The following is a 15,516-nucleotide window of genomic DNA, read 5'->3' on the forward strand; positions in this document are numbered from 1 at the left end:
GTTGAGTATTTCCAGATTTGATCTCTTAATGTCCAAAACCAAAGTGAGCTTGAACTAAAGAGACCTCGCTTGAAGCCTTTGAATTCGTAACTACTTTTGATGTAAGCTTTTTAAATAGCCTTCTATGGATAGCTAGCATATCTTACTATTTAATTTATTACTCTTGTAAGTTGAGGTGAGAAGTAGTCATCGGGTTAATGCTAAGCATAGAAATGACGTTAAATTGTAATAACGTAGCTTTCTCTTTTAAAGGGAGGGCTAAAGAATATTGAATGAGTATTAACACGTTTATGCCATTTATTGGAATATGACCTATTATGAAGTTGGAAATATCGAGGAGCATAGAGGTAAATTGTTATGACCATACTTTTTACACCAAGTTCTCTTTATAAAAGAATGTCTCTCTCTTATTGGAAATATTCTTCTAAAGAAATAAGTAAATGAATATAGTATGTACAAGTCCTTTCATGATAGCCCCTGTTAAATGTCCTATAAATTATGATTGGTTGTAAAATATGAAGTAGTGCATTCGCATTCACATCCTAAAATCATGAACTCTTATCATGCATGCTCTCTCAAGAAACTTATTGATTATTCCTATATGTAGTATAGCATGAAAATGTATCTTGTTCATTAAATGCATATGCATCAGACTAATAAAGATGATGAAAATGTTTTGATTACAAAGGAAGGAAGGGAATGACTCAAAGGAAAGGAAAGGAAATGACTGAAAAGAATGAATGTTTTAATGTATGAAACTACATAATGGCTATGACTGATAAATGAATGATGGTATCAAAGGATTGGGCAGATTGCAATGCCGGGTAAGTAGTACTGGCAGTGCACTAGTGCTGCCCCTTGACTGAGGGATTCTCAACCCACGGCCACAGGCAGAATCAGGTCCAAAGGAAGACTACTAACCCTAACTTATGAGGCGTAATAGTGTATACCGGCGAAAAGGAAATTGCAACATGAAAGCATAGTTAGTTCTCAAAGATGTTTATGCATGAAAGTATTGTTTATTCCTTAAAATGTTTATGCATGAAAGTATTGCTTATTTCTTAAAAATGTTTATACATGAAAGCATTCTCAAAATGTTTATGTATGCATGTTTTCAAAAGAAAAAGAATAGATGATTAGTACATTAACGGCATGATGTACTACTTACTGAGTATTAGACTCACTTTGTGTTTATGTTTTAAACGTCCAAGTAATGACGAAGAGGCTGGAGAGCAAGACACTACTGCAGAGGAAGAGACAGATGCTTAGTGTCTTCCCTGTTGGTTCGACCTTGTATGTATGAAGGGTTATGTTTATGGATGTTGTTTTTATGTTGGGATAGGTATCTTGTCGGAACGTTTTGTCGGGTTTGACTTTAAAACAATGTATCTTTTGGTATGGTGGGGTGATGGCAACCCCTTATACATTGACTTGGTGCATTTTTGTATGTATGGTAGGGATAGAGTCCCTTCCTAACTAGAACAATTATGTTTTTATGAATGTATGATGGACTCTGAGAGTCTCTTATGGATAAATGTTTGAATAGAATGCCTATCAGGTGTTCCCCTTTATTAAATTAGAAATTTAGAGTACACATGTGGTATGTTCATGCTGATTGCATATTACTCTAAAAGAAAGAAAAAAGACAGGTATGTACGTAGCGATTCCATCCTTTCCAAGGCAGGGTTGTTACAGTATGATAATATATATACCCTACATGAGACGATATTAAGCCACACTGGTAATATCAAACATGTAAGTATCTAAGCCACTGCCTTCTTTATATAAATTATTGGGTGTAGTGGCATGCTTACCAACTTTGGTAACTTGTTGTACAGGCTAATTAATACATGTATGTACATGGTATGAATGGGAGGGGTCGCCTTACGCTAGAGCCTAATACGTGACCTGGATTTTTGGAATCTTCTTGGAAAGCTGGACTATGTGATGAACCATGGACTAGTTTTTGTCTTATGTTTGACCAAAAGTTGCAAGCAAAAATTCATGGGAGGCTGAACAAACAGGTGATGTCTTCATTCCCCGTAGCAATTTACTTTTAGTATGGACTTCTATCCAAATATTATGATCTTCTTTATAAGGTTTAATACATGAACATTTGGTTATATACATTTTCTGGAAACAGTCACCATGAACAAAGTCTCACTAATGAATTTGAATATTTTGCATCCAAGAAGTGAACTGGAGAAAATTTACTTTGTTAGGAAGTCAGAAGTTTAGGTTGAGAAAATTTACTCATACAACAATAGACTATTAGACTATTTTTGTGCTCTAGCACTGAATTGGCAAACTAGTGAGCACATGAAGCTGTGCATTGAGTTGAAGTGGAAAGGATTTTGCTGTTTTTTTTCTAATTTTTAATTTTTATATATGATATACAAGTAAGAAATTTTATTGATACGAAAGTATAAATAGACCTAGTTTAAGTACACAAAACAATTATGGTATGAGACAGGCCTGTGAGGTTTGTATGATCTAAATGTTAATTAACAATATATATAAATTAAATAATCAATTCACTTCTCAATTAAAGTTTTTAGGACAATTGATAATTTAGTATAGTAACACGGTAGAGTTCGAAAGAAAATTGATCAATACTTCAGCCATATGAATTAAATATTTGATCGATCACAAAGTAAATAAGAGATGAGATGGTGCATGTGCGTAAAAACATAAATGAAATGATTACAGCTACCTATTGTCATTACCTTGAGCTTTTGAAATATAATTGGCAACATGTTAATACTAAACATGTTAATGTTTGAAGGACATAATTAAGATAGAAAGGAAAATTGTCTTAGAATTGGAAGAGTTATATATATATATATATATATATGCCTCTAGAGGAAAAACTGCATGTACGTGTTTAGGGAATGCTGGATCTGCTGGTAATCTTGTTTAGAAAGCAGAAGCAATGACGACTATAAAGGGTTAATATTCCATAACATGATGTTCGTATATCAATTCTATAATATGTAACCGAATTGAAAACTCATTTAAATTCACAAGCCTCTAAGCTGAAGGTTAGCTTAAGCGCATGTCGAGAACTAGAAGGCCGTAGAATCGAGTCACAGTAATTATGAATAATTATACTGTTGTTTTTAATTCCTCTCAAGCACAGCCCGAGGGGAGACAGCTTGTTTATGCGATTTGATTAATTTTATATTCAAGTCAGTCTCTTGAATAATTATTAATTAAGTTACTCTTTCTTGTAGGACGTCCAGTACTCACAGTAATCGTGTGCAGTATCATCATGGAATTCGGTAAGAAGATATAATATTTCTTGTTCGGTCTTCTTTGTCATTTATTTTCATTTCTAAGAAGATCATTTGTAGGTAGATCTTTGAAGAGTGACAATAAACGCACGAAGATGGATATATGATATTAATGAAATTTACACCAAAAAAATAACAATTGCCTGCATATAAATTACTACAATTTTGACACTAATGCAACATTAACATATTTGCTTTGCAAACATCAAATAGATTCAAGTGAAATTTTATCTTTTATGTAAGTTAGTCTGTTTGAGTTTATCCCTTAATTATTTGAGTTGTTAATACGTATTTCTCAAGGTTGGATTATTTTTCTTATTATCTATGTTTCAATATTTTTTATTGAAAGTTAATATGCAGTCTATCTTCATGGCTATCTTTAGTTTAAACAATAATGCTTATTATTTCTTCCCTGCCGTAATTCTGATGAAGCTTGTGTAAGTACGTATATGGTAATTCTTTCGGAAATCAATTTCCATGCTGACAGCTCTTAACATTGACATTGGAGGAGATCAGGACATGTTTGAGTTATATATATATGTGTGTGCGCGCGCGCTACTGGTGCCATAATTCCAGCAACTGTATTTTTTTTCAGGAAGAAGGAACTTAAAACATTACGTGAAGGTTTTTGCATGTTCACTTGTTTTTCTAATCACTGTATCCCATTGGTTTTCAGTCATTTTGTTTTAAACAATAAGGCATGCTGTATATATTTGAATCTTATGTTATTAGATAGAGTTGAAATCAGCAATGTTAGGTGGACCTCGATCATAATTATCAGGTGCTAATTCTGATTGTAATTTTCAGGTGTCCTTCAACGTCTCCCGAAGCTTGTGTGTGCTGCTAGGTTGTGCATGGGGGCTGGCCAAGTCTTGGCAAATGGCTAAAATATTCTATCCTGCATCAATATAACATTTCACTAACAATTGTTAATTAATCGTGTCCTGCATGGATTTTTTTCACCTTATAATTTGTCCAATATCTGATCTGATCTTGTCCCATGCAGCCCGGCCAATTAATTAATTCATCACAAGACTGCCTCAATGCATGCTTACTTGATCACCATTAAAATGTTTCCCATGCAGATTTCAAGTAAATTTTCTATTGTGCAGGTTTTTTCCCTTTCAATGAAGTCAATTGTCAGGTTAATGCCAATGCATATTCGATTGATCACTTAGACTTGTAAACACAAATACAAAATGACAAGTATATTACAGAATGTGTCCAAAATTAAGGCATAGTAAAAAAATGTGTCCACAGTGATGTTAATGCGCATATATTACAGAATGACAAGTAGAGAAATGTGAAGTGAATTATCTTTTACTTGGTGAGTTGCCATTGGGGTATAACATGTGCAAAATTTCCAGATTTCATATTCGCTCTTTTGCACATTTCAGAAAAGAACATGTCAAAATATTACTCATGTCTACACTAGTCATGTCAGAAACATTTTCTCTTTTATACAGATTTCATGCGTAATGCAGAACATATAACTGAGGTTGTTTTTTACATTTCTTTTCAAAATATCATGCACATTTTCATAGTTAAATCAACCTTAGTTTATTTTCTTTTTATGCATAGTTTAGCATAAGAACCCCGCTTACCTGACCCTTGGAGTGTATTCTCTACATTCCAGAACTGTAATCTAGCCATGTCATGATTGCCAATCGAAGAGAGGGCAGAGTTTATTTCATCATACTGAATCGCCCATATTATAGTTCGCGTTTGCAAATGGAACCTTCGCAAAAACTCTGATTCAAACGATGATGTCTTTGTGTTAGTATTTCCTTTAAAGTACGGTTAAGTTCATTTATAGTGGCACCCAAAAAAATCGTTAATCCACTTTTTGGTGGGCTGTATTTTTTTCTTTTGACGCGAATTATATCTACGCATGCAGAATCACTGCAGACTCGACTGGCCAAAGCAGATATACAATGTCCCTTTCTTTTCGCCACACCTTTTCCCCAAAGGCTTGTGCTGGTATGTAAGGTTCAACTTGCTGCACTTCCAGAACAAGTAACGTAAAGCTTGTAATGCCAAAACTCAAAAACTCTCAACACAAGAACTGACTGAACAAGATTTCATTAGTAAACCTTGTAGAGAATTTTTGAGGAATTCTTAACCTCCAAATACAGACTTCCAAGATCATTCACCCCGAAACCATTATTCCTACCTCTGCTTTTATAGAAGCAGATGGCCAACTAACTTTCTAAAACAATCGTATGTAGTAAAACGCAAGAATACAAAATGTAAACCGTAGCTATCTATTTACATCATGAAACACAACGTTTCATTAAAGCTTCTAAATGTAGCTTCTAAGAAAATAAAACGCAAACCCTTTCTGTGATGATTAAAATGATTCATTTCATTAAAGCCTTTCCTTCCTTTGATTCCTCTCGAAGGTTAAAGCTGTTGTAATTGACTTCCTAACAAACTCATAACAAACTTCTCCCATAGCTTCTCTGGACTGCACCACTTCAAGGCCTTTGCCAGGCACCCGTGACAATCTCCACCACTTCAAGGCCTTGCCCACAAGGCACCCGTGACAATCATTACAAGATTGTTCCCACTAAGTGAGGATATAGAGACCTGAGTTTCCACAGTAGTTCCCAAGAGCTCTCTTCAATAGGTACCCCAACCCACTTAATCAATACCTCGGTTGAAGCATGATTCCCCACTTTTCTCATTCTTCTTTCTAAAATACGTTCAGGTTTAGGTTGCACATTTCCTTCATTGTCAAGAGGAGGCAAAGTAGATAATGGAGAAATTTGATCTCCAAGTTTCTTTTCCAAGCAAGATACATGGAAAATAGGATGTATCATTGCTGAAGATGGTAAATTCAATTTATATGCCACTTGACCAATCTTTTCAACAATCTGGAAGGGAGCATAAAATCGAGGGGTCAATTTCATATTTCTTCTCAGTGCTACTGATTTCTGTCGATAAGGTTGCAGTTTAAGGAACACCCAATCACCAACTTCAAAGACTCTTTCAGTTCTCGTCTTATCAGCATATAGCTTCATTCTACTTTGTGCCTTTTCCAAATTCTCCTTTAAAAGAGAAAGTATTTCATCACGAGACTTAAGCTGTTGATCTACTGCAGCATTAGCAGTAGTACCTGGAACATATGTCAACAGCTTAGGATGGCAGATGCCATAAAGTGCTTGAAATGGAGTCATACCAATAGATGAATGCATGGTAGTGTGCAACACCACTTTGCCATTGGTAACCAAGCACTCCAATTCTTTGGCTTGGTGCCAAAGTATGATCTCAAATAGCCTTCAACACACTTATTCAAAGCTTCTGCTTGGTAATCAGATTGGGGGTGATATGTTGAAGTGAAGGCTAAATTAGTTCCTTGCATCTCAAATAATTGCCTCCAAAATTTGCTAGTAAAGACCACATCACGATCAGATACTATGGTTTTAGGCAACCCATGAAGCTTAAAAACTCCAGCAAAAAAACACCTCAGCTACCTTGCTAGCTGTATAAGGGTGTGCCATAGGAAAGAAGTGACCAAACTTGGTCAATCTATCAACTACAGTGAGAATAACAGTCATTCCATTGGAACATGGAAGGTCTTCAACAAAATCCATTGCAATATCCAGCCAAGGAGTCTGAGGAATAGGTAATGGCTACAACAGACCTGTTGGGTGTGTTGTTTCATGCTTATTCATTTGGCAAGTCTGACACTCCTTGGCTATCTTTAGTTTAAACAAAAATGCTTATTATTTCTTCCCTGTCGTAATTCTGATGAAGCTTGTGTAAGTACGTATATGGTAATTCTTTCGGAAATCAGTTTCCATGCTGATAGCTCTTAACATTGACATTGGAGGAGATCAGGACATGTTTGTTATATATATATATGTGCTACTGGTGGCATAATTCCAGCAACTGTATTTTTTTTCCAGATGAAGGAACTTAAAACATTACCTGAAGGTTTTTGCATGTTCACTTGTTTTTCTAATCACTGTATCCCATTGGTTTTTAGTCATTTTGTTTTAAATAATTAGGCATGCTATATATATTTGAATCTTATGTAATTAGATAGAGTTGAAATCAGCAATGTTAGGTGAACCTCGACCATAATTATCAGGTGCTAATTCTGATTGTAATTTTCAGGTGTCCTTCAACGTCTCCCGAAGCTTGTGTGTGCTGCTAGGTTGTGCATGGGGGCTGGCCAAGTCTTGGCAAATGGCTAAAATATTCTATCTTGCATCAATATAACATTTCACTAACAATTGTTAATTAATCGTGTCCTGCATGGATTTTTTTTCACATTATAACTTGTCCAATATCTTATCTGATCTTGTCCCATGCAGCCTGGCCAATTAATTAATTCATCACAAGACTGCCTCAATGCATGCTTACTATGAGGATTACGCAAGTAATTTGGTGAAAATCTCCAATAATATTTTGCATTACAATTCATCTTTATATAATACAAGAATGTGGCTATTTAAGGAATATACAACTATAAACAAGACTACGGCTATTTACGGAATATACAGCCAAAAAACAGAGTTGCTATACAAAGATATATATTGACAGAGAGGAAATCACGGATGGACGTGATTTTTGTGGATTCCCTTATACGGCCCCTCAAAGTAGACGTTCCATCAGCAATGCTAATTTTTCCACGTAACAAGTTGAAGCGAGACCGAGCAAGAGGCGAGACCGAGTGAGAGGCTTTGTCAATAAATCAATGAGTTGGTCATCCGTGTGAACATGAGCAACACGCAATTTACCACGTCGAACAAAGTCACGAACAAAATGAAGATCGATGGCGATGTGTTTCATCCTGGAATGCATAATAGGATTGAGACTGAGCTGGGTTGCACCAACGTTATCGCAGAGCAGAAGTGGTGGTTCACATAACTTGAGACCAAGTTCATCAAGAAGAGACTGTATCCAAGCAATGTCCGAAGCTGCAATGGCCAGTGCCCGATATTCAGCTTCCGTAGAGGAGTGAGCCACCGCCTTTTGCTTTTGAGTGTGCCAGCTGATAGGATTATTGCCCAGAAAAATTATATAAGTCGTAGTAGACTTTCGATCATCAAGATCACCACCCTACTTAGCATCTGAGAAGCCTTTAAGCACTGGGTTTGTTTGACGACACAACAAGAGACCAAAGTGAATGGTCTGTTCGACATAACGTAAGAGCCGTTTAACATTTTGCCAGTGCGTGACAGTCAGTTTAAGCATGAACTGAGCAAGACGATTGACTGTGAAATTGAGGTCTGGGCCAGTGAGTGAGAGGTATTGAAAAGAGCCAATGGTGCGTCTGTATTCAGTAGCATCACAGCTAGCGGAACCATCATCAAGCATGAGCTTAGCATACATCTTCCTTAGCACCAGCCATCTTCAACATGGTAAGGAGATCATGAACATAACAGTTTTGAAAAAGAAATAAACCTTACTGAACCGGAATGACCTCCACCCCGAGAAAGTAATGCAAATCACTTAGTTCCTTCAGTGAAAATTTATCACCTAAAGACTTGACAACATGCTGCAAGAACTGAGTGTTATTGCCGGTGAGGATTAAATCATCAACATACACCAACACATAGAACATAATCCCATCCCGATTGAAGATAAACATGGAGCTATTAGACTTCAAATCAAAGAAACCCAACTCAAGAAGACCAAAGCACAGCGCATTATACCAGGCCCTAGGCACTTGCTTGAGACCATAAATAGATTTCTGAAGAGAACAAACATGATGAGGATGAGATTGATCAATGAAGCCCGCAGGTTGCTGCATAAACACTTGCTCAGTTAACTGACCATGAAGGAACGCCTTATTGACGTCAATTTTCTTGAGTAGCCAATTGTTGGACAAAGCCAGTGATAAAATAAGTCGAATGGTAGTCGGTTTGATAACGGGACTGAAGGTCTCCGTATAATCGACACTTGGGCGCTAGTTGAACCCTTTAGCGACAAGGCGTGCCTTAAACCGACCCACTGTACCATCAGGATGACGCTTAATCTGAAACACCCATTTACATCCAATTAAATTGGAAGCGGAGGACTGAGTGACCAGGTTCCAAGTGCCATGAGAAACTAAAGCAGTAAATTTATCTGCCATGGCCTTACGCCAACGGGGGTCCTTGAGTGCCTAAGAGACATAGGTTGTTTCCAATGGCGGTGCAAGAGGATGCTTGGTAGTAATTAAAAGTTGCTTAGGACAACAAATATTATTCTGAGACTGAGTAACCATGGGATGAGTGAGGGTAGGAGGTGCGGGTGCTATGGGCAGAGGAGACTCAAAGCTAGAGGGATTACTAGCATGAGAAGAGGAAGCCATACCTGGTGTAAGAGACGGAGTGACGGTTGCCATAGCATCAAGTGTAGTAGGTGTGACAGGAAGATCATCCGAAGGAACAATGCAAACCGGAGGAGCGGAAGAAGGAGAGGAAGCAACAAGGTATGGTGTAGCAGCAGCCGTAGGAGCAAAAGGAGTTGCCTTTGTGAAGGGAAAAATATTTTCGTCAAAGGTAACATGACGAGAGAGATAGAGCTTACCAGTGTGAAGGTCCAAACATTTGAAAGCATGTTGAGTTAGGGAATACCAGAGAAAGGCACAAGGTTTGGACTTGGTTTGAAATTTATTTGTGCGACAGGGAACAAGCCAAGGGTAGCATTGACAATTAAAGGTGTGCAACTTATGATAGTCGGGAACCCATCCAAATAATGCTTCAAAGGGACTTCGACACGAGAGTAAGAGAGTAGGAAGATAATTAATAAGATAAACCGCCATGCCCAAAGCATATGACCAATAAGTAGAAGGAACGGAAGCATGATGTAAAAGGGTCATACCCGTTTCGACTATATGTTGATGGCGACATTCAACAGTACCATTTTGCTAGGGAGTATGCGGGGCAGTAGTAAAATGGCTAATGCCATGGGCAGCTAGAAGAGGTCTAAGTTTGATAAATTCACCACCGTTGTTGGCATAAAAATTTTAAATTTTTCCTGAGAATTGATTTTCAACCAAAGCGCTAAATTGAACAAAAATAGAGGACACGTCTGACTTATTTTGCATATGATAGAACCAATAATATTTTGTGAAATGATCAACAACAAGTACATAATATTGGTTGCCATCAACAGAAGGAACTGGGGATGGTCCCCAAACATCGGCATACAAATATTCAAGAGGAACATGACTCGTAAGAGAGGTGAGACTAAATGGCAATTTATGCGATTTATTGCAATGACACGAAATACATGACAATAAGGACTTAGGGGAGGACACGAGTAAATTAAAACTACGAAGGAGAGATGATAAAATTTTTGGAGTAGGGTGACCCAGTCGAGGATGCCAACGATCAAACGAAACATGGGTTCCAACCAATGTGACGGCATGAGCCTGAGGTAAGGAAGAACATAGTTCCACGGGATAAAATCCATCTTCACACCTACCTCACATGAGCACCGCTCCCATCATCCGATCCTTCACAAGATCAAAGGAAGGGTGAAATTCAACAATAACATTGTTGACATGAGTAAACTTGTGAACGGAGATCAAATTTTTATGAATAAGAGGCACATGCAGAGTTTCTTTTAAAGTAAGAGAACGTGAAGAGGAGGAAATAGTGGTGGAATCGATGTTAGCAACTTGCAAACCTGTACCATCTCCAAGAACAACCTCATCTTGTCCATCATATTCAGAGTGAATGGAGAGATTAGCCAAATCAGGCGTAATATTATGAGAAGTAGCGGAATCAAGAAGCCATTTGCCATTCGATGGAGCCGAAGAAGTAGTGCAGTTGACAACAGGGCGAGATTGCATTTTTGCACAATGCTTTGCAGTGTGTCCAGGCTGATCAAATATTTGGCACACAACAGAGGACTTCTTAGAAAAAGCTTTGTTGTAGGAATTTGTTTGGAACTGTTCTTGCTATTTTTGAATCGAGGGGTGGACGGCTTCCGTTGAGAGGAATTGGCATTGACAACCAGGGTTGAAGTATTTCCATCCATGCATTTAAGATAGTGTTCATGACCAATTAATAGGTCATGCAATTCTGCAAAAGACAAGGCAGTTTCTCTTGTGCGAATAGGAGCTACCATATCTCAAAACTCAGAACCAAGGTCATTAAGCACATATAACGTCAAATCATCATCCGAAACTGGTGCATCAATCAAAGAGAGTTCATCAGCAATTACCTTAACTGCATGAAGGAACACAGACACCGTGCGGGAACCCCGTTGAATAAGGGTGAGATCTTCCTTCAACTGCTTGATCCATGCCCATGATTTGGTGGCAAACAAGCGAGCCAGATGCTGCTAGGCATCACGACTTGTAGTAGTCATTGAGGGGCATAACTGCTTCAAAAATGGAAGCAAAATAGCATTCAGCAGTAACTGGTCTTGTCAGCACCAGTGCGCATAGAGTGCTACAGCAGACGCAGAAGAATTCACAGTATGTGTAGGAGGACACCGAAAAGTGCCGTCCAAATATTTCATCAGATCATAACCAATGAGAATGGTGAGAAAAGTTGCACGCCAGAAAGGATAATTTGAAGATGTGAGTTTGTAGGGCAATTGGTTGGAAGTGTTGATAGTAACAAGAGGTAGTGTACACGCAGAGTTGGAGCCATTGGGCACCAAAGAATTATCACTTGACAACATGGAGTTGGAGGACGTTTCTGTTCTCGTGGGAGAGGAACCTTCTGATACCATATAAGGATTATGCAAGTAATTTGGTGAAAATCTCCAATAATATTTTGCATTACAATTCATCTTTATATCATACAAGAATGTGGCTATTTAAGGAATATACAACCATAAACAAGACTACGGCTATTTACGGAATATATAGCCAAAAAAAGAGTTGCTATACAAAGATATTGACAGAGAGGAAATCACGGATGGACGTGATTTATGTGGATTCCCTTATACTTACTTGATCACCATTAAAATGGTTCCCATGCAGATTTCAAGTAAATTTTGTATTGTGCAGGTTTTTTCCCTTTTAATGAACTCAATTGTCTGGTTAATGCCAATGCATATTCAATTGATCACTTAGACTTGTAAACACAAATACAAAATGACAAGTATATTACTGAATGTGTCCAAAATTAAGGCATAGTCAAAAAATGTGTCCACAGTGATGTTAATGCATATATTACAGAATTGTCAAGTAGAGAAATGTGAAGTAAATTATCTTTTACTTGGTGAGTTGTTGGTGTATAACATGTGCAAAATTCCCAAATTTCATATTCTCTTTTTTGTACATTTCAGAAAAGAATATATGAAAATATTACTCATGTCTATACTAGTCATGTCAAAAACATTTTTTCTTTTATACAGATTTCATGCGTAATGCAGATCACATAACTAATGTTGTTTTTTACATTTCTTTTCTAAACATATCATGCATATTTTCATAAATCAACCTCAATTTATTTTTCTTTTTATGCAATGTTTAGCATATGTAACTGTAAACCTGACTCTTGCAGTGTATTCTCTACGTTCCGGAACTGTAATCTAGCCATGTCACGATAACCTATATTACCAAATATTTATTCACAAGTTAAAATTCACACTAGTACTTAGCTTAGCATATAAAAGGAAACATTCCACCTTCATAAGAACATAATAGAACAAGCTTTTATCTATTCAAGAACATAAAATAACCCACAACACTATTTTAGCCGCTCTCCACGAGTTAAACTAACAGCAACATAGCAACTCCAAAGTTGTTTTTCATTGACTCTTATAGACAACATATAACCCAACAGCAACCAAAACAATTACTCCTCAAACCCAAGTATCCATTTAACGTATTGCACATCCCATATCCTTAATTCAACCTCAAGACCAATCCAACACAATCAGCCCAAAAGCTACAATCCACGCAAACACCACATCAACCATCCCAATCAACTCCATATCCAACTCAATCCGCAACAACCATTATTAATCTATCGATTAATGTTCAAACCCGACAACGACCAAATAAAAAGAAATTCGAACAGTCACGAACAGTTTCAACAAATCATACCTATCAATCAAAACTGCCACCTATCAATCCAAAATACAACATCTCAACAGACCAGCCCCTAAATGACTCACACGGTCAACAATTTCACTTGATCAGCAACAAACAATAAAAAAATACTATTCAAAGATCATACCATTCAAACATAACTCAAATTAAAATTTCAGCAACTTCCAACCATTTTATCAAATGCAAAACAATGCCAAAATGTGTCTAATGTTAAATGAGGACTTTACCTTGCGGCACTTAGACATGAGGTCGCGTTATACCACCCACAACTACAAATCTAAATTTTGGAATCAAGTGTTGGAGTTTCAAAACAAATCTCAAAAACTAAAATAAACATAATTATACTCAAAACTCTTGGGGAAAAATGTGTGCCCAAAGAGGGAAAGAAAGAGGGAAAATCTAAAATTTCATGGGTGAGGGCATTGTGTACAATTAGAGGGCTAAAGTAAACGGGTTACCTGCATGGAGGGAAAAATCAACGACGGCTTCCACAACGATGGGGTGGCACGACGGTGGAGCCAAGTTGAAACAGAAAAACCTGCAACTTAGTAGATTCGTGAGAAATGTGGGCCTCGGAGAGAGAGAGAGAGAGAGAGATGATTACTAGTGTGAGCAACCTCGGTACTCAATCTAGAAATTCACCCAAAATCACAGCACCGAATCACACTAAAATCGCAGGAGAGTGAGAGAAAGAACGTGAGCGGAAAGTCAGTTTGAGAGGAATAAACTAGAGGGACCGAATGGGGCTAACCGTGGAGACGTGGGAAGGTAGGGAATGGGGATGAAGGGATTATGGCTGAAAGAAACCGAAGTGGGATCGGGGGAGAAAATTTCAGGAGGAAAGAATCTGAGGTGAGAAAAAGAGTAACAATTGGGGTATGATAGTGGAATCAGTGGGAGAAAATTTCAGGAGGAAGAACCAACAGGGAAGAAGATGAAACTGAAAGGCTAAGGCCTTACCTGGAACGATGCCGTTTCTAGAGTCTTGGGGTTGAACTTCATCTGGTCTGGGCCACGAGCCTGGGCTTTACACCCCTATCGCCATGTGCAAGTGTGTGCAAACATGCGTAAAAGTGTGCAGCAAAAATAGTTTTAAGCTTTACAATGCAAAATAAAAACTGCCAATGGATTATACAGCCATCCAGCTGAAATAAAGGAAAAGAAACAAGGTCCAACAACAAATACGAGTACAGTCCCAAGCCTTCACTCCTCAGGTGGGGCCGATCCTTCTTGCTCATACCCATTCTCTACATCAAAGCCTACGGTTCCATAAAAAGACAGGAATACCACAATGAGATTTTGCAATCTCAGTAAGTAATCAACATGAAACAACTAAGAGATTAAGTAATGCATCTATACAACCAACAAACTATGACAACCATACAAGCGTAAGACCACAATATCCATTTTTCCACCCTTTCCAAAAATAACACAATTAAATAGAACACTCATGCCAAAAAACCCATTGGCCCAAAATACAACCATTTATTACGCATACACCATGATCTCCCTTACGGATCATAAGCACACCCTGGATCCTTTCATCACATCAAGAATAACGACCATGCATGTGACTTCGTAACGAGCGATGCCTAGCTCCAAGCCCAGTGCGTATGTGACCAAGCATCCACTAGCCCCCACCAGCGAGGGGCCACAGAGTTGTCACAAAAGCGTTACCTTCTCGTCTGAGCCCGTTGTCTCTCGACAATAACCCAGGGGACGTCACTCAGTTTTACATGCTCCTGAGTTACCAGAAGAGTTCCATTAAGATAATGCCCCATCTCGGCTTGGGGTCGTGATCCACATAAAGTCCATACAATCATTTTGTTTACACATGCACCGGACCATGTGCACACCCTGGCTCCCTTCGTCACACCATGGGTAACGACCTTGCATGTGACTTTGTAACGAGCGACGTCTAGCTCCGCACCCCCCGTGTACGTGACCAGGCATCCTCTAGGCCCTACCTGTGAGGGGCACAAAGTCGGCACGAGAGCGTTACCATCTCGTCCAAGCCTGTTGTTGCCCGGCGAACCCAGGGGACATCACTCAGTTTTATTATACTCCTGAGTAACCAAAGGAGCTTCAGCGAGATAATACCCCATCTCGGCTTGGGGTTGTGATACGCACACACCCACAAGATATTACCAAGACAAGAAAACCCATTTTTCAAATCACGCCACATGGCAGAACACAACATAGTTAAAT

General features: G+C 38.2%; 1 protein-coding gene across 1 annotated transcript; it reads right to left on the reverse strand.

Moving 5' to 3' along the window:
* Positions 1–11,369: 11,369 nt before the first annotated feature.
* Positions 11,370–11,978, reverse strand: LOC121253515. Its single transcript, XM_041153520.1, has 2 exons — positions 11,697–11,978; positions 11,370–11,579 (listed from the first exon to the last, which is right to left on the reverse strand). Exons 1-2 carry the CDS (start codon positions 11,976–11,978, stop codon positions 11,370–11,372), a joined length of 492 nt encoding a protein of 163 aa, XP_041009454.1.
* Between the last annotated feature and the right edge of the window lie 3,538 nt (positions 11,979–15,516).

Source organism: Juglans microcarpa x Juglans regia, chromosome 2S (assembly GCF_004785595.1).
Source record: "Juglans microcarpa x Juglans regia isolate MS1-56 chromosome 2S, Jm3101_v1.0, whole genome shotgun sequence".
Lineage (NCBI taxonomy): Eukaryota > Viridiplantae > Streptophyta > Magnoliopsida > Fagales > Juglandaceae > Juglans > Juglans microcarpa x Juglans regia.

Bases quoted from the DNA above. Each gene is read 5' to 3' on its own strand.
- LOC121253515 (XM_041153520.1), bottom strand. From the start codon at position 11,978: ATGGTATCAGAAGGTTCCTCTCCCACGAGAACAGAAACGTCCTCCAAC. The intron at 11,580-11,696 runs GTAGCACTCTAT...GATGCCTAGCAG, and splicing joins TGAATTCTTCTGCGTCTGCT to CATCTGGCTCGCTTGTTTGC.